The sequence below is a fragment of the Kogia breviceps genome, chromosome 1, assembly GCF_026419965.1.
Source record: "Kogia breviceps isolate mKogBre1 chromosome 1, mKogBre1 haplotype 1, whole genome shotgun sequence".
Lineage (NCBI taxonomy): Eukaryota > Metazoa > Chordata > Mammalia > Artiodactyla > Physeteridae > Kogia > Kogia breviceps.
The window spans coordinates 156,375,616-156,401,825 of NC_081310.1; the positions used below are offsets into that span (position 1 = coordinate 156,375,616).

General features: G+C 41.8%; 1 protein-coding gene across 3 annotated transcripts in view; it reads right to left on the bottom strand.

The window, feature by feature from the left end:
• Nucleotides 1-497: 497 nt before the first annotated feature.
• TTC4 (tetratricopeptide repeat domain 4) overlaps nt 498-26,210 on the bottom strand; it is a 37,131-nt gene continuing 11,418 nt past the window's right edge. Inside the window, exons 6-10 of one of the 3 annotated variants that reach the window (XM_059063272.2) lie at nt 14,404-14,490; nt 12,426-12,643; nt 11,769-11,850; nt 3,753-3,835; nt 498-1,682 (exon numbers count right to left, since the gene is read on the bottom strand). In XM_059063272.2, coding sequence (XP_058919255.1) covers nt 1,580-1,682; nt 3,753-3,835; nt 11,769-11,850; nt 12,426-12,643; nt 14,404-14,490 — 573 coding nt within the window. In that variant the 3' untranslated portion in view covers nt 498-1,579. The remainder of the gene's footprint in view (nt 1,683-3,752; nt 3,836-11,768; nt 11,851-12,425; nt 12,644-14,403; nt 14,491-26,210) is intronic. The other 2 variants (XM_067007159.1, XM_067007148.1) reach the window with 2 other exon arrangements.

A 26,210-nucleotide genomic window follows, 5' to 3' on the forward strand; every position in this document is an offset into this window, starting at 1 on the left:
TATATTTTTGACCGTACAATTTGCTATCATCTGGCATCTCACCCTAGCCTCAGTGTCCAGAAAGGGGCACGGTATCCAGTCTGTGTCACAGGTGAGTAAGGCGGCACCCTGGAACCTGCTCTGCCCCATGAGAGTGTGGTGGCTCCTGCAGGGAACCCTGCAATGCCTGCTGGGGTTGCTGCTAGCTGAATGTTAGCCTCTTACACAAAGCATGGAGTCCAGCTGGAAAGTGAGAGAGGATGGCCTCAGTGTGGCCTAAGCCAGGCTTAGGATGGAGGCTGGACTTCGGCTCTCTGGCCACAGGCAGGGGGACCTGCACCTGGAAGAAAGCTGCCTGGTCCTTTGTAAGTATTCCACAGCAAAATGCGCTTCAAAGACGAAGGCAGGCACAGCACAAAACCCCAAACTGGTCGATCTTAAGTATAGCAGCTGGTTTCAGTTTAATGATGTATTAGTTAGCTTTGCTATAGTAACAAACAACCCTCAAATCTCAGTGCTTATTACTACAACAAACATTTATTTCTCATTCAGGTTACAGTCAATGGCTGAAGGCCAGCTGCTTCAGCTCTGCTCCATGTGTCTTAGCATCTGACACCCAGGCTAAAGGAACAGTCCGTCTCTGGGAAATATGTTCCCACGGCAGAGGGAAAAGAGCAAAAGCCTACCACACGATGCTCTGTAAGCTCGGTCTGGACATGTCCACTCACATCCCTCTGCATCAGGAGCAGGGAAGTACACTCTTCCCTGGGGGATGGAGTGGGCAACGCAAGGTAAGGGTATATAAAATCCTCTAGGAAGGAGGAAGCAAAAAGCTGCAGACAAAAATACAACATATGACAGTGACTCAACATACAAAAAGATTTCCCAGTTTAAAAGGCATAAAATTCTGAAATGTGAAAACTGTGACATACTGTCCAAGTATGTCACAGTTCTCCATGCTGCAAAGATCAGGAAAAGTGACAAACATTTTAGGGGTTCTGGAGGACCCCAGTTTGTAGGTCTTTATAGATAAAGAAACAGGACCTGGCTTTCCTGGCCCCATCTCACCCCAAGGGATCTACAGCATCCCCACAGAGCAGCTGTCTGTGCTCGTGAAGTCACGGGAGGCCCGAGTCTCTCAGCTCTGATACCTTACAATTACACGCATGGTTTGTGTATGTCTGCAGCATGAGCCATAGCTTCTCTAAGGCCTCTGACTCCACAAAGGTTCAGAACCACGTCACTGGATTGTGAGTCAGCGTCCACAGGCCAGTGAGTTCCTCAGGTCAGAGATGGAGGCTGTTGGTTAACACAGCTCACAGTGAGTCCAAGGATGTCATGACCAAGGCACGGAGTTTTGTACCAAGAGAGATGAGTGAAGACCAGCTGGAGCTCAGCATTCTGACCAGAGAGGCTGCAGTTCAGGAAGTCGGCAGCTCCTCCCCAACCACAATGCAGGGAAGGCCTGTCCACAGGGTGACAGAAATAAACTGCTGGATTCTAGGAGTAGGTCCTGCTGATTCAAGTGTGCTAGACCCCAGGCTGAGGAGGAGGAGCGGGGAGGAGGTCCAGGGGACCTGGCTCTCACAGCATGGCCCGGTCACTTTACCTGGCACACCCTTCTCCCCCGGAGATAATTCCTGCAAAAAGCAGAGGATCCTACACAGACCAAAAATACTGGTGTCAGGGCTTTTACAAAGTACCTGCAGTGAACACAATAAAAGAGAGGGGTTAATTGAATTGCAATCTTAATCATCCATGGACCTTCCCAACAAGTCAAGGTGAACCTTTAGATATGAGTCAACATTAAAATGCAAGTTCAGCATATTTATTTGTTTGGTTGTTTATAAGTCTGCAAATTAGCATGACCCTCTCTCCCTTAGAACCTAGCGAGAACCTTTGGGCAAGTCCTATAGCATCATGTATGTCTATGGCTAAATGTGAAATAAAACAAGAACATGCTTTCCTTCCTTCATTCAACAGTGAGTGCCCAGGGTAAGCCAGACCCCTTGCTGAAAACACACATTAAACAACAAACAAAATTCACCATCCCTCTCTGGGGGGAGGGAGATAAATAATGACAGCAAGGCACAACTATAGAAGCATCTGTGAGGTACGGTGTTAGGCCAAGGGACATGATTCCCTCTATGGGAAAGGGGAATCAGGAAAGGCTTCCGGGAAGCTGCCATGTCTCAGCTTGCATTAACTGAAAAAGGGGTAGAGATGGGGCATGGGGGAGCAAAAGCCAGGAGGTGCGGGTCACTAGAGCATTTGCAGCTGTTGGGCATAAAGCAATGGAGTGGGCAGGCTAGGCAAGGTCTTGGCCTCCCGGGTCCAGGGGTGTTAGCAGCACCCCATGGGCTTGGGTACGCACAGAGGAGCCTGTAGCTTGGCCCAGCACCCAGTTCAGGGTCTGAAGTTGCCAGTCACCCGTGCTAAGCCTCCTGCCTATGTTAGTCATTTAAAAAATAATCATTTCCAATGCATTTACACTTTCTGAGAAGCATGACACTGGTTTTCCTCCACAAATCAGTCTGCTTTCTGTTTAGATTTCTCCCCCATTTTCTGGAAGACGGGATAGAGTAGACCTTGGGCCTTTAAAGAATTCTGGGTAATCTGCTAACAACTGAGAAAATGAACAGCTAAAAATTTGTCTATAAACTAGAAGGGAGACTTAGGGCCAGAAAAAAGTGCTGCCAAGAGAAGTCATGGATCGTATCTGAAGAAACCTTCACCTCCTGCCTGCCAGGCCGAAGCAGAAGCATCAAGGCCAGCTGGACACCCACGCCAAGTCAGTCAGCACATCACCAACTCCCATCCCAACGTGCCTCCTATACTTCTCTTCAATCCACCCTCTACTTCAGGCTTCACCACTGAAGAGTACACAAGCTCTGTACATTACTTGGTAAATTTTACCTGAACACCCCCTGGGGCTCCATACACCACCGTCAGGATAGAGTTCGTGCTCCTTAGGGCATTCAAGGCTGTTGCGCACGGCCCTAACCTGGTCCTCCAGCCACATTTCCTACCACGCCCAACCACCCTCGTTGCCCTAGCTCTGTTAGCGTAGATGCAAGACATTTGCTTCACTCAAAGCTTAGGGAAAAGTAGCCCAAGAGTCACCTTACAAAGCTACTGAGGGCATTCCCTTATAGTCCAAGAACACCCCAAAGCTGAAGAAAGAGACAACTGCCAAATCCAACTGGCTGCCACTGCGACTAACAAAGGTGCCCTCTCACAGCAAGACTGACCCTTAGTTCATCAGAGCTCTGTGACTCCTACTCTCTCAAATACCTGAGAAATATGTAGGCAACAATTATTATCCCCATTTTAGAGATGAAGAAAGAGCCCCAGGGAGGCAGTATGTGCTCAGAGCCAAAGAGCCACTAAATGACGGTGTCTGACATCAAGAGCCAATGCTCTTTCCATATGACAATATCAGGGGACACAGGCACAATTAGGAACAGGAGGGCCATCCCAGCTGTTTTTGGTTCAAAAGCCAGGCAGCTTCTTCTTTCTCAACCAGCCCCACTGACCTCTCCCTGAGGACGTCATGGCTGCAGTGCAATGGGCTGAGGCATCACACTGCAACCTGTTTGGCTGATGGCTCAGGACAGTCTCTGTGGTCGCTGTCTCACACAGTTTTGTATCCAGGGCAGAAGGGAGGGGAATACAAGGCAAACACTCAGTGGTGGAACGAGAACCTGGCTGTATCCCTGGGATGGTGCCTGAGCATCCTTTTAGGTCTCCTCAGCCCCATGAAGGTGACTCACCTGGGGTGCTGCAGCACCTGCAACAGGGTGCTCTTGGGAGGCACCCGGTACAGTTCTGACCTGTCGTCATCCTCAAAGTAGACCTGCAGGATGAACAGAGGAGCAGGAGTCAGATACAAATAAAGGGCTTCAGCAGCACTAGCCATGTTGAGGCCAAGTCTGGGGAAACGTTAAAGACATGCAACTGTCATTAGCTGAATGCCTCCCTTACAGAGTCATGGAGTATAAAGCACTCAGTCCTCTCCCACGACACTAAGAAAGGTATTACTGGCTCCATTTTCCAAATACAGAACCAAGGCTCACAGAGGGAAAATAACTTACCGACTAAACCCAGCTAGTAAACAGAGGAGGCCAAGACAGAAAGCCAGGCCTATGAGCCTTCCCTTCCCTAACAATTCAGTCCAGCAGCCATTAGGTGTGGGGAAAAAAAGCACCAGTGGCCCAGAGCAGGGGAAGAGAGATGTCCACACAGGGGACAGCCCTGTGCAGGTGTCAAAGCCCAAGCAGGTTGAGGAAGACATCTGCATAGGAGGGATGCTGTGGGGTGAGGGGTATCAGAGACCGGCCAGTGGAGATAGGCATCCTCATTGCGGACTGGCCAGCTAAGCAGGGTGAGAAGGGCAGCCACTCATGGCAGGAGGTGGCCTGCTGAGGGGAGTGAGGACCCACGCAGGATGAGGAAGAGATTCATGCAGGGTGGTTAAGCAGCGTGGGGAGACAGAGTGCATGTAGGATGAGGAGGGCACTGTGCTGGGGCAGCAGCCTGATGGAGGGAATCAGGAATCCAAGTGAGGTGAGGAAGGTTCCCCAGGGGAGAGGGGACACTGGTGGTGACAGGAGGGGGATTAAATACAGGGGGATTGATCAAACAAATAAATATGTTAAGAATAATAGAAGCTACTGTTAAAAATACAGAAAGAGAGGATGTTGGATTAGAACTGGAGATACCAGTGAGAGCTCATACACACATACACAGCATTGGAGCAGTGAGCACCCTCCTCCCCTCACCCCTGTACTTATGAATATACCTACTTGACTTCTAAATATCATTTTCCACCAAAAAGAGCCAGGCCCTCCTTGCGAAAAATGGCTGATTCTAGAGCTAAGGCAAGGAAAGCACAATTTGAGCCTTGAACATCTTGTGACAGAAAGCAAGAAGTGCTCTAAAAATGGAGACAAGTCAAAAGGACATAGAAGCAAATTTGAAGGCATTCCCACTGACCAAATCTGAGAAAATTTGAGCATAACAACCACAGTAATAGATTATAACTCAATGAATAAAGTAAGAAACCATAAATCCACTGATATAAATGATTATGTTGATGGTTTGATGAGTAAGATATTTGTATCATTTCAAAGTACCTCCCTATAAAATACTAATTACAAAGGGGAAAAGAGTAACTTTACAGCAGAGAAGCTTGGCAAACCCCTACCTCATTCAAGGGACTAAGGTGAACATCATCAGTAATGGGACATTTGAAATTATGTGCACCTGATGGGATGCAACAAGAATATAGCATTGCTTCTGTGATATTCCAGTCAAATATACATAATCCAGGTCATGGTCACAAGGAAATACACTGATGGACTTTCCACAAAATAACTGGTTTGTAATCTTCAAAAGTGGTAAGATCAAGAAACCTGACAAGACTGAGAAAGTCTTCCATAGGCTGAAGGAGACTAAAGGGACATGAGCACTAGATACAATACAATGTGGGATTCCTTTTGCTACAAAGAACACCGCTGCGGATAGGCGGAGGAGGATCAAGATGGTGGAATAGGAGGACGTGGAGCTCACCTCCCCCCACAAACATCAAAAATACATCTACATGTGGAACAATTCTCACAGAAATCCAACTGGAAACTGGCAGAAGATCTGCTATACAACCAAAGCTGCAAGAAAGATCTCCATGTGATTAGATAGGACAGAGAAAAAAAAAAGCATCAGGTTGGGACTGGCACCCCTGGCAGTGCTCTGTAAGGAAGAGAAGGTCCACATGGATGGATCCTCACCCTGGGAAGCCCCCGTGACTGCTGGGAAATCCGCTGACACAGATAGAGGGGCTGGAGAAGCCTAGACTCTACTCGAGAGGAATGCGCGTATGCTGGCTTGCTAACAATCACAGTGGAGAGAGACCTGTACTGGAGGCTGCTGCCTCGCTGCACTTCCCAATCCCAAGGGGCCAGTGCCTCAGCCACAGTCACTCCACACCACAGCCTGGTGTGCGATCATGGCAAAGATTCAGTCTAGCTGCGCAGAGACAGACCAGGGTGCTTGGGGTGTGATCTGAGCACAACGATGGAGACCACTGTCAACATGTACGCACCAGGGTGGTGAGCCAAACCGAGCAGACACCGTCAGTGCACGCACCAAGCGGCACCACAAGAACACACAGAGGCTAAGCACTGAATCTCAGGCAGGCAGATCCTGGGAGAGGACTCAGTCTAGCTACAGAGACAGCCTGGAAGGCCTGAGATATGATTTGGGGGTAGCTGCAAAACCCACTGTCAGCATCCAAACAGCAGTAGCAAGTCTAGCTGCAGCAGACATTGTCAGTGCACACACTGGGCAGTGCCACAAGAACACACAGTGGCTAGGCGCTGAATCTTGGGCAGTCAGGCAGGCCCTGGGTGGGAGTATGAAGTGATGGTTTCCCGGTGGGAGCACCCTAGTTCTGCCCACTCCACACTGCACCTTAGCGTCAGATCTGGAGTGGCCAGGTGTTGGGAGAGCTCTGCCACAGAGGCAACCCCAGGTCCCAGATGGCAGCACGGCCACCTCAATTCCTGCAACCACAATGCCCTGACCCCCACTCCAGCCTACTCCACACCACAGCCTTGCACTAGATCTGGGACGAACAAAATGGAGAAAGGGATGCGACCTTGGGCTGCTTCTGAGTGAATCATGGATGCTTACACAGGTAGTGCACAAGTCCTCTGTGAGTACACGGGCCTCACCTGCTTCAGCAACCACCTCCTTTACGGCAGGGCACACACTCAAGGGCAACAAAGCCTTATTGAACCTGTCCCTCATGGCTTCTACTCCAACAACGGAGGAACAGACCCCACCCCTGACAGGCCATGGAGCAAAGAGAAGGCCCCGCCTCACATCCAATGCAGGCTCTGGACACCGCAACACCAATCACACTCCCTATAAAGGGGTAACAGCCAGCACACTCTGATGAAAGATGTGGCAGGCATCCATACCAAAACCAGCCCTCACACCAAAAATATTGGACACACAGTCTACACAGGGACACTCCTACATAAAAACGCCCTTTTAAGACCACAATAGTTAACTGTTTTCCTAAATTCATAGAAACAGTGAAAGTTAAGTAAAACGAAAAACCAGAGAAACTACTCCCAATTAAAAGAACAGGAGAAATCCCCTGAAAGAACAAATAATGAAACAGACCTCACCAGTCTATAAGACCCCAAGTTCAAAAAAGAAGTAATAAAACTGCTAAAGGAATTAAGAAAGATTATTGATAGAAATGCAGATCACTGTAAAAAGGAACTAGAAACTATAAAGATGAACCAATCAAAATTAGACAATTCAATTGCCGAGATAAAAACCGATCTAGAAGTAATGGATAGCAGACTAAATGACACAGAAGAACAAATAAGTGATCTGGAAGATAGAATAATGGAAACTACCTAATCAGAACAGCAGACAGAAAGACAAACAAGAAAAAAAAAAATGAAAGCAATATATGAGATCTATGGGCTAATAAAAAGCGTGCCAACCTACACACAATAGGAGTTCCAGAAGGAGAGAGAGAAAAGAAGATCAAAAATGTATTTGGGGCTTCCCTGGTGGCGCAGTGGTTGAGAGTCAGCCTGCTGATACAGGGGACACAGGTTTGTGCCCCGGTCCGGGAAGATCCCACATGCCGTGGAGCGGCTGGGCCCGTGAACCATGGCCGCTGAGCCTGCACGTCCAGAGCCTGTGCTCCGCAACAGGAGAGGCCACAACAGTGAGAGGCCCGTGTACCGTGCAAAACAAAAACAAACAAAAAACAAAAAACATGTATTTGAAGAAATTATGGCTGTAAACTTCCCAAACCTAAAGAAGAAAATAGATATCCAGGTACAGGAAGCACAGAGAGTCCCAAACAAGATGAACCCTAACAGATCTGCAATGAAACATATCATAATTAAAATGGCAAAAGTTGAAGAGAAGATCCAAGTCAGAAAGAGAAAAACAAAGAGTCAGTTAAAAGGGAACCCCCATAAGGCTATCAGCTGATTTGTCTACAAAAACAAACCCAGAGGGAGTGGCATGATATATTCAAAGTCCTGAAATGGAAAAATCTGCAACCTAGGATACCCTACCCAGCAAGATTATCATTTATAATAGAAGGAAGGATAAAGAATTTCTCAGACAAGCAAAAGCTAAAAGAATTCAGCAATACTAAGGGTCTTCAGTGTTGAAGGGTCTTCTCTAACTGTAACAGAAAAGAAGCAAGAATCTACTGGAAAGGAAAGATCACAACAGGAAAGGTAAATATATAAAAGGATTCAAGATCACTTGAATAAGCCAGTACATACATTAACAAATAATCAAAAAATTCTGTAAAGTCGATTATAACTACAATTAATAGCTAAAGGATAAGCATGAAGATGTACAATAAACAGGACATAAAAATCAGAAAATGGGGGGGGGAGTATAAAAATGTAGATTTTTTTTTACAATGTGTTTGAACTTGTATGACCATCAGTTTAAAGCAAGCAGATATTGGGAATTCCCCGGAGGTCCAGTGGTTAGGACTTGGAGCTTTCACTGCCAGGGCCTGGGTTCAATCCCTGGTTGGGGAACTAAATCATGCAAGCCATGCAGCATGGCAAAAAAAAAAAAAAAAAAAAAAAATGGCAAGTAGATGTAGATATAGCTATGGATCAACATACTTGAATTCCATGGTAACCAAAATGCAAAACCATAAAACATATTCACAAAAATCAAAAATAAAGGAACTCAAGCATACTACAACAAAATCATCAAACCACAAAAGGAAAGACAAAAAGAAGAAACGAACAAAGAACTACAAAAACAACTGGAAAACAAGGTTTAAAATGGTAGTAAGTACATACCTAGCATTAATTACTTTAAATGTCAATGGACTAAATGCTCTAATCAAAAGACACAGAGTGGCAGATTGGATTTAAAAAAGCAAGAACCAGGGACTTCCCTGGCAGCACAGTGGTTAAGAATCTGCCTGCCAATACAGGGGATACAGGTTCGATCCCTGGTCCGGGAAAATCCCACATGCCACAGAGCAACTAAGCCCGTGTGCCACAACTACTGAGCCTGCATACCACAACTACTGAAGGCTGAATGCCTAGAGCCTGATCTCTGCAATAAGAGAAGCCACTGCAATGAGAAGCCCATGCACTGAAACAAAGAGTAGCCTCGCTCACCGCAACTAGAGAAACTCCACGTGCAGTAACAAAGACCCAATGCAGTCAAAAATAAATAAATAAAAACTTTTTTAAATTAAAAAAAAAAAAGAATCTGCCTGCCAATGCAGGGGACATGGGTTCAAGCCCTGGTCCAGGAAGATCCCCCATGCCATGGAGCAACTAAGCCCATGCACCACAACTACTGAGCCTGCGCTCTACAGCCTGTGAGCCACAACTACTGAGCCTGCATGCCACAACTACTGAGCCTGCATGCCACAACTACTGAAGGCTGTGCACCTAGAGCCCATGCTCCACAACAAGAGAAGCCACTGCAATGAGAAGCCCACGCACCGCAAGGAAGAGTAGCCCCTGCTCAACACAACTAGAGAAAGCCTATGTGCAGCAATGAAGACCCAACACAGCCAAAAATAAACAAAACAAAACAAAAAACAGCACTGTACTGGCACAAAAACAGACATAGAGCTTAATGGAACAGAATAGAGAGTCCTGAAATAAACCCACACACCTACAGTCAATTAATCTACGACAAAGGATGCAAGAATATACAATGGAGAAGACAGTTTCTTCAGCAAATAGTATTGAGGAAAGCTGGACAGCTACATGCAAATCAATGAAATTCACATCGTATACAAAAATAAACCCAAAATGGTTTTCAGATCTAAATATAAAACATGACGCCACAAAACTCCTAGAAGAGAACAGAGGCAAAACATTATCTGAAACAAATTGCAGCAATATTTTCTTAAGTCTCCCAAGGCCAAAATATAAAACCAAAAATAAACAAATGGGACCTAATCAAACTTAAAAGCTTTTTCATGGCAAAGGAAACCATCAACAAAATGAAAAGACAACCTATAGAATGGGAGAAAATATTTGCAAATGATGCAACTGACAAGGGGTTAATATCCAAAATATACAAACAGCTCATACAACTCAGTATCAAACCCAATCAAAAACAGGCAGAAGACCCAAATAGTCATTTCTCCAAAGAAGACATACAGATGGCCAACAGGGACATGAAAAGATGCTCAATATTGTTAAGTATTAAAGAAATGCAAATCAAAAACCACAATGAGGTATCATCACATCTCAAGTCAGAATGGCCATCATTAAAAAGTCTACAAATAATAAATGCTGGAAAGGGTGTGGAGAAAAGGGAACTCTTCTACACTGTTGGTGGGAATGTAAATTGGTGCAGCCACTATGGAAAACAGTAATGGAGGTTCCTTAAAAAACTAAAAATAGAGTTACCATATGATCCAACAATCCCACTCCTGGGCATATGTTCAGAGAAAACTCTAACTCGAAAAGATACATGCACACCGATGTTCACAGCAGCACTATTTATAATAGCCAAGATTGGAAACAACCCAAGTGCCCATCAACAGATGACTGGCTTAAGAAGATGTGGTATATATTCACAATGGAGTATTACTCAGCCATTAAAAAGAATAAAATATTGCCTTTTGCAGCAACATGGATGGACCTAGAGAATATTACACTTAATGAAGTAAGTCAGACAAAGGCAAATATTATATGATATCATTATGTGTATCTAAAATTAATACAAATAAATCTACATACAAAATAGAAAGAGACTCACAGACACAGAAAACAATCTTATGGTTACCAAAGTGGGGGGTGGGGAGGATAAAATAGGAGTATGGGATTAACAGATACAAACTACTATACATAAAATAGATAAGCAACAAAAATTGACTGTACAGCACAGAGAACTATATTCAATATCTTAAAATAACCTATAATGGAAAATAATCTGAGAAAATATAATTGAATCACTGCTGTACACCTGAAACTAACACAATGCTATAAATCAACTATACTTCAAAGAAAATTTTTTTAAAATTAGTAGTGTGTGCCCCCCCAAAAAAACAACAACATTACTGGGGGAAAATTTGTGAAAACTGATGGAGTCTGAGGATTAGCTGGTAAGAGTGTATTAAAGACAATTTCCTGATTTTGATGATTGACTGGAATCATGAAAGAAAATGTCCTTTTTGCAGGAAATAGACACTTAAGTATTCAGGAGTGATGGGGCATCAGTTGGCATCTTACTCTCAAATAGTTAGAAGATAAATTCTTTGTTCTGTAAAGTTGTGATTATTTTTTTTTAAGTTGCAACAATGGAATGTTATTCAGCCTTAAAAAAGAATAAGATTCTGACCCATGCTACAACATGATGAATCTTAAAGACATTATACCAGGTGAAATAAGCCAGATACAAAAGGACAAATACTGTATGATTCCACTTATATGAGAGATAAATTCAGAGACAGAAAGTATCAGGGTAGATGCTATGGGCTGAGGGGAAGGGAAAATAGGGAGTTATTGATTAATGGGCATGGAGTTTCAGTTTAGGATGATGAAAACGCAGACAGATGGTGGTGATGGTTGTACAACAGTGTGAATGTACTTAACACTACTGAACTGTGCACTTAAAATGGTTAAAATGGTAAATTTTATGTCTTTTATATTTTACCACAATTTTTTTTTAAAAGGCAGTGAAACCTCACTGCATTCCCTGTTCCTCCCCACCCCAATTCCCATAGAGGAACAAAATAAAACTTCTCTTACCTCTAAATTATCAGGGCAGTATTTTTGCTCTAAATCCCAAGACGGCGTTTCACCAAACATCACCATTAGATGATCAATAAACCTAAGGAGATATAACATGTACTTTCTGGGTATCAATAACTCATAATCTGTTTTCCTATATCCCATGCCCTGGACACCAATTCACAGAGATATCAAGAATGTATAAATCATGAAATGCAGGCTTAATCCATTTTGACAGCAGTGCCTAAAATGTGTGTATCACTTGTCCTATTATGACACAATAATGCTCTTTAAACCGACTCAGGATTAACAACATTCTTATATTCAGCCACATTCTAAGCATTAACCCTATGAAATCACATGTTAAAATCACCAGTTACATGTTTTCTAATAAATATATCCTTCAGTTCTATGCAGGTACTACCTCCAATGGTTTCATTTCTCACGAGACAAGTACCAGTGCTTGACAAACACTGTACTGTGGTCTGTCACTGCAAAGCTACTTAGTAAAAGGAGAAATCAGCTATGGAATAGAGAGGTTATACCAACCAGACTGTGTAAAACCCTCTAAAACTATTCTCTTTCCCCCTCAACCAAAAATCCACCTGTCCATCATGTGGAGACAGCAGGGAAGACCATGCAAGTATAGCAGAGTGCTCCCGGGTAAGGAAGTACCTGGAGTCCTCGTGAAAAGCAGAGATGAAGTCTGACTGGGCATACTCTGGGTACAGAAAGAGCACAGGCCAGCTCAGTCTTCCCCCATCATCTACACTCAGCCTGGCTCCATAGAGGTTCTCAGAAGTGAGCCCGTTCAGGATGAGCTCACCGAGACCTTCTGAAGCTAAATCTTCATCCTCTCCAGCAGCTTCAGACAGTAGCCTGATGTTCCTAGCCTGGGTTAAAAAAAGAAAACACACACCTTATGTGTGGAAGGATGCAAACTCATTTCACTAAAACAAGGAAACCATAACACTGCGAGCTCCCTGAGAGCCAACTCTACACATGATTCATCTTCATTATACCTGAGACCTGTTTAACTCACCTTTACTGGGCATCTACCACATGCTAGACTCTGTCACAGACATGAGCTAGACATGGTAATAAGTACAGCATAAGGTAAGAAGTAAAGCTGTGGAACTGTAGACCGTGAATAATTAATTCAGCCTGGGGGCTGGAGGGGACTGGAGGATGCTAGGCCTTGAACAATGACTTTGAAAAGCAGAAAAGTTAGGGGGCAGGGGAGTGGGAAGGGCATTCTACTCCAAGTAACAGCCAGGGAACAGCATGTACAAAGGTACAGAAAAGATGCAGAGAGTGGCATGTACGAACATGGCAAACATTTCCATTTAGCTAGGACATGGGATAATAAAAATAATGCACATATTGACTTAATCTCGATTGTCTCATAGAAATAAGGATAAATCAAAGGTCTGAATAGTAGAGTCACCTTTTATGTATGTTGTGTGGAGCCTCCTAAGGCTAGCACACAAGGGGAAAATGACATATAATCAAAATTACCTTGATGGTATCTCCTAAATCAGGGGTTGGCAAACTTTCCCTTAAAGGGTCGGATAAGAAAGATTTTAGGTTTTGCGGGCCAAATCGTCTCTGTTGATATTACTCAACCCTGCCACTGTAGTGTAAAAACAGCCATTGGTAAGACATACACAAACAGGCAGGGCTGTAAGCCACTGGCTGCAGCTTGCTGACCCCTGCTTTAAACCACTAAAATGTAGTATATACAGCTTTGTGTATATTACTCTTGAGATTAATTCTTAAGACACTGAAGTTTGAGATGCACAGTTAAAGGAGAGAACCAAAATAAGGTCTGTACGCAAATGTCTGGGCATTCCAATATTCCACATTTTAGAAAATGACCAAATCCTTCTGGAGTATTCCCTTCTGTTTAATCTGTTAATGTGTTAACAGATTCCTTGTGCGGAGGGACTAGTGGAGTGCATCTTAGAACTGTGACGTTCTCAAAGTCAACAAGTAATTTAAATAGGCACATAATTTAACTCGGCAAAGAATGAAACCAAGAACCTACCCCACAATCTCATAGCCAGTATTACCTCCCCTGAGTAGCCAAGGCTCAAAGTGACTTGTGAAAGCAAGATTTGGATCAGACTACATTCATTTAAGATGCAGTAAAGAGAGGGAAGGGGAGATCGAATTTTGTGTTGTTGTTATAGTTAGAAGAGCTACATCCTAAAAATTCACTTTCTCAGGATGCAGTATAACACAGGGGCTGAGAGCAAGGACCTGGCTCTGACACATATTAGCTGTGTGAGGTTTCTTCGAGAGCAAGGACCTGGCTCTGACACATATTAGCTGTGTGAGGTTTCTTCATGTCCCTGAGACTATGTGATCATCTAGCAAAAACAGGAGCAAAAAGGCTACCCCACAAGGCTACTGTGAAGATTAGATAATGCTTAACCAAAAGCTACTAAATTCAGTATATGTTACCTGAAACCAACATGCATGCAAGTGAGAGAGCTGACTGAACTCAGGTCTGACTTGTCACACTGCTTCACCAAAAGCAGAAAGACAATGTACAACTCATTCAGGTAAAGCATTCCCAGAAAGGTTCCCAACAGGCTTCAGCATTAGTGGATTTCACAAGACCAGAAGGGCCTAAAGTTTGAGAACTCACCATGATGGCCTGGAGTAAAGCCTCATTCTGATTCTGCTCCTTCTTTTCTTTCAACTTTGCTTTCCTTATATCCCTCTGTTCAGTTCGCTGAAAATGAAATTCAGATGCATCAGCTCTAGAGAACTTGCCTCTGCTTGTTACCCCAGCCTGATCCTAAATAGCTATCTCTGGTCTCTATTCAACCCAGGCTCCTGTATATCAAGGGATACCAGTGGCTGGATTCAGTTCAATAAACATTTAAGCAGCACATATCTGGATGCCAGGACCAGTGGCAGCAAAAATGTTAAAATCTACCCAAGGAGCTCATAGTCCACTGAGGGGGACAGACATGTAAAAAGGTCTACGTGTGAGCCTGGTAGCATGAACTGAGTGCTATGAAAAACAGACAAGGGAGTGACTGATTCTGCCCCATCGAGGAGGTGGGTTTAGACAGAAACCAAATGAAACAGAGAGGGCATTCTTGGTAGAGGGACTGACATCAGGGCCAATGGGGCATTTAAACCTCTCTGTTATGGCTGGGGTTTAGGAAAACACACTGGAAAAACCCAGGCCAAGAACTTATCAGAGGCTCTGCCTTTTGCACAATTACAGCCCATGAGAGAAAAATACCACCAGTCTACTTCATCTGGCAGAAATATAATTTAGATTTCCTTTTCCTGCTAATCTACCCAAAGCCAGGTGATTGTACTCCTACCTACCCTCAGGATTGTGATTAGTAGGGGCCAACTTTTTCTGTAAACGGCCAGACAGTAAATATTTTAGGCTTTGCAGACCATGTATGGTCTCTGTCGATCATTATCTGGCTTTGTCTGTTGCTTTGTTTGTTGTTTATAACCTTCTAAAAATATGAAAAACATTCTTGGTTCATAGAATGTACAAAAACAGAACAAAGGCTGCATTTGGCCTGTGGGTCAGTTTGCTGAGCCCTGCTCTAAAATATAGCACCAACCATCCCTTATCCTCCCCACAAGAGCCCCACAAGGGCTAATACAGATCTTCTTTTTCTTATGAACAAAGTCTACCCGTTCAGGAGACAACGGCTGATAATTCTTGGCCATCCTTCTCCAATCCAGTCTGCCAAGAGCTGCAAAACTCCTTTCTGCTGTTAGGAAGTCTGATTATACTACCAAGAATAATCAAACCCACGGATATCACTAGAACTATGTCCAATTCTGCCTTCACAGTTGAGCTACACCAGACCACAGTGTCTGGTCCACATTAGAGAATGATTAAGATGTATGATTAAGGATGACTTGTATTCTGTCCCATGTTGTTTTTCCTCTGACTTACAGATTCAAGTAGGAGGATGTGATTTCCCTGCTGTCTCACCTGAAGTATGGGGCCTTGCAGCCGGCATAAAGCCCACATAACCCCTAGGTCAGAGGAGTCCTGAACTATGGTTTGCTGCCCCATTATATTCGTAAAAAAATGTCAACTCTGTTGAGAATTTAAGTGTATAGTTAGATGAGTTTTGACAAATGTATACCCTGAGTACCCAACACTCCAATCAAGATAGAGAACATTCTAGAAAGTTCCCTCATACCTCTTTGCAGTTCATCACCCTCCCATCCCATCACTGATAGGTCTGTTTCTTTTCATTACCAACTCATATTCCATTGTTTGAATATACCACACTTTGTTTATCTATTCTCCTGTTGATAGACACAAGGACTGTTTCTGGATTATTATGAATAAAATTAGCTACCAACATTCTTATACAAGTCTTGTTATGAACATGTTTTCATTTCTCTTAGCTAAATACCTAGGAGTACAATTGCTGAGTCATAGGATAGGTATATAAAACTGACAAACTGATTTCCAAAGTGCTTTATATCCCACTGACAATTTATGAGAGTTGCAGCTCCTTCACAGCTCTGCCAATATTGCCAGTATTGTCAGTCTTGTGAACTGGGATCGCACTGATAGTTTAAGTTGCATTCTCCCCCCACATGACTAATGATACTATGTATATCTTTATGTGCTACTGTAAATCTTTTGAGAAGTGTCTGTTTCTTTTGCAAAATTAAAAGGAATTTTCATATTGAATAGATTTCTTTATGTATTCTGGATACAAATCCTTTGTTAGATATACAGTTGACCCTTGAACAACACTGGGGTTAATCCATGTATAACTCATAGTCGGCCCTCTGTATCCTCTATTTCTCCACATCCTCAGGTTCAACCAACCATGAACCACACACGTAGTTCTGTGGTATTTACTATTGAAAAATATCTGCACATAAGTGGACGTGCACAATTCAAACCCCTGTGGTTCAAGGACCAACTGTATGTAATACAAATATTTTCTCCCATTCCATGGTTTGCCTTTTAATCTTCTTATTGATATCTTTTATAGAATAGAATATTTTCAGTTTTGACCAAGTCCAATAATTTTTTATTTCATGGTTAGCATATATTTTAAAAAACTTTTAAAATTGAAGTGAAATTCACATGACATAAAATTAACCATTTTGAAGTATTCAATTCAGTGGCATTTAGTACATTCACTTTATTGTACAACCATCACCTCTATCTAGTTCCAAGACTTTTCAACACCCTAAAAAGAAATCTCAAGCCCATTAAGCAGTCACTCAACATTTACCCCTTCCCCCAAACCCTGGCAACCACTAATGTGCTTTCTCTCTCTACAGATTTATGTATTTTGGATGTTTCATATACAAGGAATCATACAATGTGTTCTTTTGTATCTGCCTTCTTTCCCTCAGCATGGTATTTCTGAGGTTCGTCTACACTGTAGCATGTATCAGTACTTCATTTCTTTTTACAGTACTTCATCCCTTTTTTTCTACCATGATAGACATTTAGATTGTTTCCATGTTTTGGCCATTATGAATATTGTTGCTATGTACATTCATGTACATGTATTTGTTTGAATATTTGTTTTCAATTCTTTTGGGTATATACCTAGGAGTGGAAGTGCTGGGTCATATGGTAATTTTATGGTTAATTTTTTTAGGAACTGTCAGACTGTTTTCCATAGTGGTTGTATCATTTTACATTCCCACCAGCAACTTATGAGGGTTTCAATTTTTCCACATCTTCATCATTTGTTATCTTCCTATAAAAAAGAAATTAGAGCCATACTAGTGGGTATGAAATAGTATCTCACTGTGGTTTTGATTTACATTTCCTTAATGACTAATGATGTTGAGCATCTTTCATGTGTTTGTCGGCCATTTTTGTATTATATTTAGTGACATCTAGTCAGATCCTTTGCCCAATTAAATAATTGGGTTGTCTTCTTAATTATTGACATGTTAAGAGTCCATTATATATTCTAGATAAAAGTTTCTTACAGATATATGATACAAATATTATCTCCCATTCCGTGGGTGGTCTTTTCACTTTCTCAATGGTATCTTTTGAAGAACAAAAGTTTTTAACCTTTGATGAAATCCAGTTTACCTATTTTTCCTTTTGTTGCTTATGCGTTTTGTGTCGTATCTAAGAAACCATTGCCTAACCCAAGGTCATGAAGATTTATGCTGATGTTTTCCTCTGAGAGTTTTACAGTTTTAGTTCTTTGAACCATTTCGAGGTAATGTGTGTGTGTGTGTGTGTGTGTGTGTGTGTGTGTGTGTGTATACACACACACACACACACACGTATGAGGTAGGGTCCAAGTTCATTCTTTTGCACGTGGATATCCAGTTGTCCCAACATCATTTGTTGAAAAGACTATTCCCTCCCCATTAAATGGTCTAGGTACCCTTGCTGCAAATCATCTATGTATAAATGTGAGGGTTTATTTCTGAGCTCTCAATTCTATTATATTGATCTATATGTCTACCTTTACACCAGTACCACAGTGTCTTTATTACTATAGCTTTATAGTAAGATTTGAAATTGGGAATTTTGAGTTCTCTAACTTTATTTTTGTTTTTCAGGATTGTTTTGGCTATTCTGGGTCCCTTGAATTTCCATGTGAATATTACAATCAGCTAGCTTATCAAAATTCTTCAAATAAATTAACTGAAATTTTGAGGAAGATTACATTGAATTTGTACACTAATTTAGGGAGTACTGTCATCTTAACAATATTAAGATCTGATCCATGAGGGACTTCCCTGGTGGTCCAGTGGTTAAGAATCTGCCTTCCAATGCAGGGGATGCGGGTTTGATCTCTGGTTGGAGAACTAAGTTTCCACATGCCATGGGGCAACTAAGCCCGCGTGCTGCAACTACTGAGCCACAACTAGAGAGCCCACATGCCACAACTAGAGAGAAGCCCATGTGCCACAAGGAGCCCATGCACTGCAGCAGAGGATCCTGCATGCTGCAGTGACGATCCCAACAAAGATCCTGCGTGCTGCAACTAATACCTAACGCAGCCAAAAATAAAAGTTTTTTTTCAAAAAAGATCTGATCCATGAATATGGGATGTCTTCCCATTTATTTAGGTTTAATTTCTTTCAACAATGTTTTGTATTTTCAAAGTATAAATTTTATGCTACTTTTGTTAAATTTATTCCTAAATATTTTATTTTTTTTGATGCTATTGTAAATGGAATTTTCTTAATTCCACATTTGGAATGTTCATTAAAAGTGTATAGAATACAGCTGATCGGTGTATTCTGACATATCCTACCAGCTTGGTGAACTAATTTACTAGTTCCAATAGTTTAGTGGATTCTTTAGGATTTTCTATATATAAGCTCATATCATTTACAAATAGAGTTTTACTTCTTCCTCTCCATCATTTTTAAAAAAAATAAATCTATTTATTTATTTTTGGCTGTGTTGGGTCTTTGTTTCTGTGCTAGGGCTTTCTCCAGTTGCGGCGAGTGGGGGCCACTCTTCATCGCAGTGCATGGGCCTCTCACTGTCACGGCCTCTCCCGTTGTGGAGCACAGGCTCCAGACGCGCAGGCTCAGTAGTTGTGGCTCACGGACTTAGTTGCTCTGCAGCAACGTGGGATCCTCCAATAAGACCAGGGCTTGAACCTGTGTCCTCTGCGTTGGCAGGAAGACTCCTAACCACTGCACCAACAGGGAAGCCCCCTCTCCATCATTTTTGAAGGATAAGTTTGCTGGATATAGAATTCTTGGTTGAGTCTTTTTCTTTCAGCACTTTTCATGTCATCCTACTGCCCTTTGGCTAACATGGTTTCTGATGAGAAATCAGCTATTAATTTTATTGAGGATCTCTTATATATGAAGAGTCACTTCTCTTTTTATGCTTTTAAGATTCTCTTCTTTGTCTTTGACTTTTAACAGTTTGATTATGATGTGTCTGGATATAGATTTCTTTAAGTATATCCTACTTGGTGTTTGTTAAGCTTCTTGGGAGAGTAGCTTACTATTTTCCGTCAAATCTGGGAAGTTGTCGGCTGTTACTTCTTTAAATATTCTTTTGCCCCTTTCTCTCTCTATCCTGGGACTCTCATTATGCCTATGATGATATGCTTGATGGCATCCCATAAGTCTCTCAGTCTCTCTTCATCTTTCTTTGTTCTTTTTTCTTTCTATTCCTCAGACTGAGTAATCACAATTGACCTATCTTCAAAGTTCTAATCTTGAACCCCTTAGTGAATTTCTCATTTCAGTTGTTAATTTTTCTTTAATGATATTCCCTATTTGGTGAGTGAGTGTTCCCATGTATTTTTTGAAGTTCTTTAGACATTGTTTCCGTTCCTTTTGTGGACAAAGTATGTCAACTGCCATTTCAGTAAACAAAAGATGTTGTAGTCATAAAGCCATCAGCCACTGTAGCCACCCGAGAGCACACCCTGAGGGAATTCAGGATGGAAAAAAAAGAGAATACTGGCCGTAGATATTTATGGTGCATATCAAAGGAATAATTTCAATGAGCCCAGACTCTTACATCTTCCCATACATAGAAAAGTGCTAAATTCTTTAACTTGAAATGTGTGTTTCTTTAATTAGCAGTATGGAACAGTCCCTCAGAGCTATATGAGAGTCTGTATCCCAGGATTAAGTCCTCAGTAACTCTGCTGAATAAAACATAATTCTCAACTTCTAGATAGTGCATTTTTTTCTTCAGTTGACAGTTTTGGTGACCACAAAGGGACTCAGGGCAAACTTCTCTGCTTCACCTGACCTCTACAAGGAGCCGGAGTCTTGGTATCAGCAGAGGCCTCTTGTGCCCGTCTGCCTCAGAGTCCAAACAAATTTGGCTGAGTCTCTCTTGGTTCTCAGATCTCCCAATTATTGGTTGTGAGTTTTATTCGGTTGTATATAACCAGTATCTGGCTCCCCAGCTGAAAGATACTGGGGGAGCCTAGTTGAAAGATAACAGGAAAAAGTACATCCCGGTTGGAAGACACTGCGAGTTGCTCAGTCAAGAGATACTGAGTGATCTGGACTATGTGATTGGGTGAGAGGCTGGCCTAATATCTTTTCTAAATGAGGGGCATCAGAAAGCCAGCCTCCAACTAACACCCCAGCCAGGTTTATGTACATACAAAACTTGTACTTACTTAATTGGTAATTAAAGGAAATCTCACCCTGAAAATGGCCAAGATGAAGTTCTTTTATTGTGTTCGCAGTTAAGTTAGAGAAAGACAGCTTGATAAAACATCTTTGCAGAATTCTGACCTTAAAGAAACAAAAGCCCTTCTAGAGGGAACTTGCATTTCTCTCCCTGTGCCTTTAAGATGAAAACGTTCTACCTGATCTTCTTCAATGTGGTGTGTGTGTGTGTTTTAAGAGCCTGTTCTCTGCCATCTGGAAGATACACATATGGTGTACATTTCACAACCAATCGAACAGACTGGGATTCTCAGCAGTCTTTTGTCTGACTGTGCCAATTCTCAGGGGCTTTTGTCATCTGAACCTTAGTTGCATCAGCCTGTACAACAAAGGCCTTTACCTTCTTACGCTATTTTTGGGAGTACACTTCCTAGATCTTATATAGGCAGCATCCTTCGCACTCTCCTGTGGGGACGCCTCTTGCATCTTATTGGTTTGAGTCACTATTAGGATATATCTAGTTAATGGCCAGACAATGGATCTTTTAAATTGGAGAAAATTCTAAATTGGTATATCTTTTAGAGAGCTCTCATTATAAACAGCTATTTTATTGGTACCTATGATAAAGCCAAATTAGAAGGTAGAAAATATATATATGTAAAATGGCTAACCTAAGAACTCCTTGTTTATTTATTTATTTTATTTTGGCCACATGGCTTGCAGCATCTTACTTCGCACCCGCGCCTTAGGCAGTGAAAGCGTGGAGTCCTAACCAGTGGATTGCGAGGGAATTCCCAGAACTCCTTAGTTTAAAACAAACAAACAAAAAAAAACAGTTTGGGAAGCCTTATTTGTGGTCTCTGCTTCCCCTCAATGGGTCTTACAGATGCCAATAAAAACATTAGGATAATTAATGTTAATTAGGTTGATTAACAGGGAAGTAAGAAAAAAACTGAAAGAAAGTCTAGAGACTTCTTCCCAACACGGTGGAAATTTTAAACGGTCTCATCCCAAATGGATAAAGAAATCTTTAGACGGTTATTAAGAAACGGGATAAATAAAATGAACATTAATAGGATTAAAAAGGTTCTGATACAACACTACCTAAGGTTGGATGGGCCAAAGGGACCCTCTATTGGTCCCCAACATTAAAGGGCCCCAAACAAGTCGAAAAAAACTACACTGAGACACCTGACCAACAATTACTTGGAGCAACAGTTAGGCCAATTAATCAAGTTAAAAGATTGACAAAAAGGCCTGAGTGCCTTGGCTCAATCTCTCACCGGGGACCTCAGAGCCTTTTATACAAAAATAGATTAAATGTTTGAGGGATAAAAAGAAAAGAAAGCTTCTAGGACTGTTGTTAAGACCAAGGCTTGTTGATCAGATCCTGATGGAAACTAGTTAAAGGTATAAAAGATGACAGAATAGGGCTTCCGTGGTGGCGCAGTGCTTAAGAATCTGCCTGCCAATGCAGGGGACAGAGGTTCAAGCCCCGGTCCAGGAAGATCCCACATGCCGTGGAGCAGCTAAGCCCATGCACCACAACTACTGAGCCTGTGCCCAAGAGCCACAACTGCTGAAGCCCACATGCCTAGAGCCCGTGCTCTGCAATAGTAGAAGACACCACAATGAGAAGCCAGCGCACCACAATGAAGAGTAGTCCCTGCTCACTGCAACTAGAGAAAACCTGCGCACAGCAATGAAGACCCAACACAGCCAAAAATAATTTTTTTTAAAGTTGACAGAATAGAGATGAAAATTTATATAAATTGGTATATTTAAATGGGCTTTATGTAAGATGGTTATATCCCTTATGCCTAATTATATTGTAGGATAGGCATTATATCTCACTGGGGAATGCTTCCTCTGCCTGCTATTATAAGACAGCATATATAAATCTGCCCCTCAGACAATATTAATTAAACATACCAAAAGAAACCAAAAAGGTTACCTGAGCCCACATTATATGAAATAAAAGCTGGGAGTTAATATTCAGGGGCCAATAAAAATAATAATAGAGATTTTTGCTCTGGGTTTACCCTACACACTCAGAAAGAGAGCCTTGGTTGAATGCCTTGTGCAAACTTTTGAAGGCATGATAAATTGAACCCTAAAGTTCTAGAACATAGAACTCTTAATTTTCAGATAGATGGAAATTTTCTCACTGATATAAAAATGCAAATTAAAGAAAATATAGTTGGGCAAATCAATCTTTTAATATCATTTAGGCAGCAGACCAGTTCTTTAGAGAATTTAAAGCAACTGTCTTCGTGCTGCAAACCTCTACAAATCAGAAATGTAAATACAGCCCACAAACACCTGAGACTGAGCCTAGTTAGCTCAATCAGGTAAAACCTGAAACCAAAGGAGACAAAAAGGCTCTTTTAAACTCAAACTGCTGGAAAGGATCCCTCACTCAAAATCTAACTTATAGCCTCCCTCCTTAAGGGATTTATCAAGGACAAATATAAACCTTAAGGCTTTTCCACACACAGTATAAGCCTTAGTCATCTGAGCAAATAAATTTAACTTATTCCAACTGCTATTTATAAACTAATATGTTTATACTATAATACCTGATTCATAACTACATGTTAAAGCTATGAGATCTCTAGTTTTGTCTGTTTGTATGTCTGTGTGTACATTATATATACAAGATGTCTCTACCTCTGGAAAATATTATCAAAATTAAGTTTATAAAAGAGCTCCATTTAATTGACTTAAAAGTAAGCACTTACAAATTAAATTTTTCTAAATATAATGGAAACTGGCCAGAATGAGTTTCAGGTTCACATGACCTAGGAAATATTTAATATTAAATTGTATCTGGTAATAGAGCTAGCTTAAGCTTGTTGGTTTAATCAATATAGACATACCTTACTTTTATTGTACCTAGGTCAACTAAGTTCATGTTATTTCTGTTGCAGAGTTTATCAGCAAGAAAAATTAACTTGGTATTGTTGACTGAAAAAAATGCACAACCTAAAAGTTGAGAATTATGTTTTATCTGGAGGACTTGCTGAGGACTTAAGCCTAGGAGGCAGCCTCTTAAGTCCTTGCTGAGGACTTAAACCTGGGAGGCAGACAGCTCTAGGAACTGCTCTGAAGAGGAAAGGGAGGAGCCAGGATATATAGTTTCTACATAAAACCAGGTAGTCGGAACATCGAAAGATTACTGCTAAATAAAAACAGACATCTCAGGGGCTTCCCTGGTGGCACAGTGGTTGAGAGTCTGACTGCCGATGCAGGGGACACGGGTTCGTGCCCTGGTCTGGGAAGATCCCACATGCCGCGGAGCGGCTGGGCCTGTGAGCCATGGCCGCTGGGCCTGCGCATCTGGAGCCTGTGCTCCACAATGGGAGAGGCTACAGCAGTGAGAGGCCCATGTACCACAAAACAAAAAACAAACAAACAAACAAAAAAACAAAAAAAACTGTAATATGTAATTAAAGCCACTAAAAACAATAAGGGAAATGTTTCAGTATGCAACTAAGTACAATGTGTGTTTTCAGCAAAAGAAGGTATGAGGAATGGAAATATATTTTAAGGGCAACAAGTGATTTTGCCCTAAAGCTAGTTGTTTCTAGATGGAAAAATAAGGAACAAACTAATATGGATACAGAATGTTGTGGAAGGTTTGTAGAAAGGAAGCCCTGATAAAGGAGTTTTGCACATGGTCAGGCTGGGATTAAATTAATGAGGTAAATGGATTTTGTTATTAAAAGTAGGTTGGTGCAGGACTAGATTTGGTTCCTCTCTCTATTAAGAGAAAAAAATTTTCTTGGAATACTGTTTTTGATAACAGATTATATGGGTTTCTTTGCCTTTAGGTGATGTGTATTTGCTTTTGAAATCTTTTTTTTTTATATTTTTGTCTGCATTGGGTCTTCGTTGCTGCATGCAGACTTTCTCTAGTTGCAGTGAGCGGGGCTACTCTTGGTTGTGGTGCATGGGCTTCTCACTGTGGTGGCTTCTCTTGTTGTGGAGCACAGGCTCTAGGTGCACAGGCTTCATTAGTTGCAGCACATGGGCTCAGCAGTTGTGGCACATGAGCCCTAGAACACGCGGGCTTCAGCAGTTGTGGCATGTGGGCTCTAGGGCACACAGGCTTCAGTGATTGTGGCACTCAGGCTCAGTAGTTGTGGCTTGCAGGCTCAGTAGTTGTGGTGCATGGGCTTAGTTGCTCCACGGTATGTGGGATCTTCCTGGACCAAGGATCAAACCCGTGTCCCGTACGTACATTGGCATGCGGATTCTTAACCATTGCACCACCAGGGAAGTCCCTGTTTTTGAAATCTTTTGTCATTTTGGTTAAGTAAGTATTGTTTCACAATGACCTATGATCCTATTTGACCAAGTCAAACCTTTTGAAACATTTTTGATATTCTTGACACACTTTCCAAATATCAAATTCTACCTGAAGTTCTTTCGACCTCCAGCTAACTCTGGGAAGCTTCAAAGGAACCCTGAGGCATCTCAGAGGAATATTAAACTAATTAGGTTTATTTGGTATGTTAAATTACTTGAAAAACATTGTTAAGTGATTGGAGATAAACCTTCTTAGATTATGCTGTGTGGGTAAATGTTAATACAGATATTCCAAATTTTATATGGAATTCCTAAAAATCTGATTGTCCTGGTATGTTATCAGTCATAATTCTAATTATTATCTTAAAATGTTGTATGTCACAGAAATAACCAAGTTTCTTGTCAATCATATTGTAATCTGATCTTTAACCATGCCATTTTGTCTTTTGTCATTTACATACAATCACTGTTTTACTCTGATGCTTTTATAAAATGAAAATCTTCAAGAAGATTCACAAGAAGGACTTTGAAAAATATTAATTTCTGATAACTTTTAGATCATACCACTGAAATGGGTTAGAAATTACAAAAGGGGCTTCCCTAGTGGTGCAGTGGTTAAGAATCTGCCTGCCAATGCAGGGGACACGGGTTTGAGCCCTGGTCTGGGAAGATCCCACATGCTGCGGAGCAACTAAGCCCGTGCTCCACAGCTACTGAGCCTGTGCTCTAGAGCCCGTGAGCCACAACTACTGAAGACTATGCACCTAAAGCCCGTGCTCCACAACAAGAGAAGCCACCTCAATGAGAAACCCGCGCACCACAGCGAAGAGTAGCCCCTGCTCACCGCAGCTAGAGAAAGCCTGTGCGCAGCAACAAAGACCCAATGCAGCCAAAAATAAATAAAATAAAATACATTTTTTTAAAAAAAGAAATTACAAAACTCTAATGGAAAACCCAATGCTTCCATCTAGATCAAGGACTTAATTACATGGGACTGAATGAACTGATAAATATGATTTATAATTTTATGACTTTTTCTGAAAT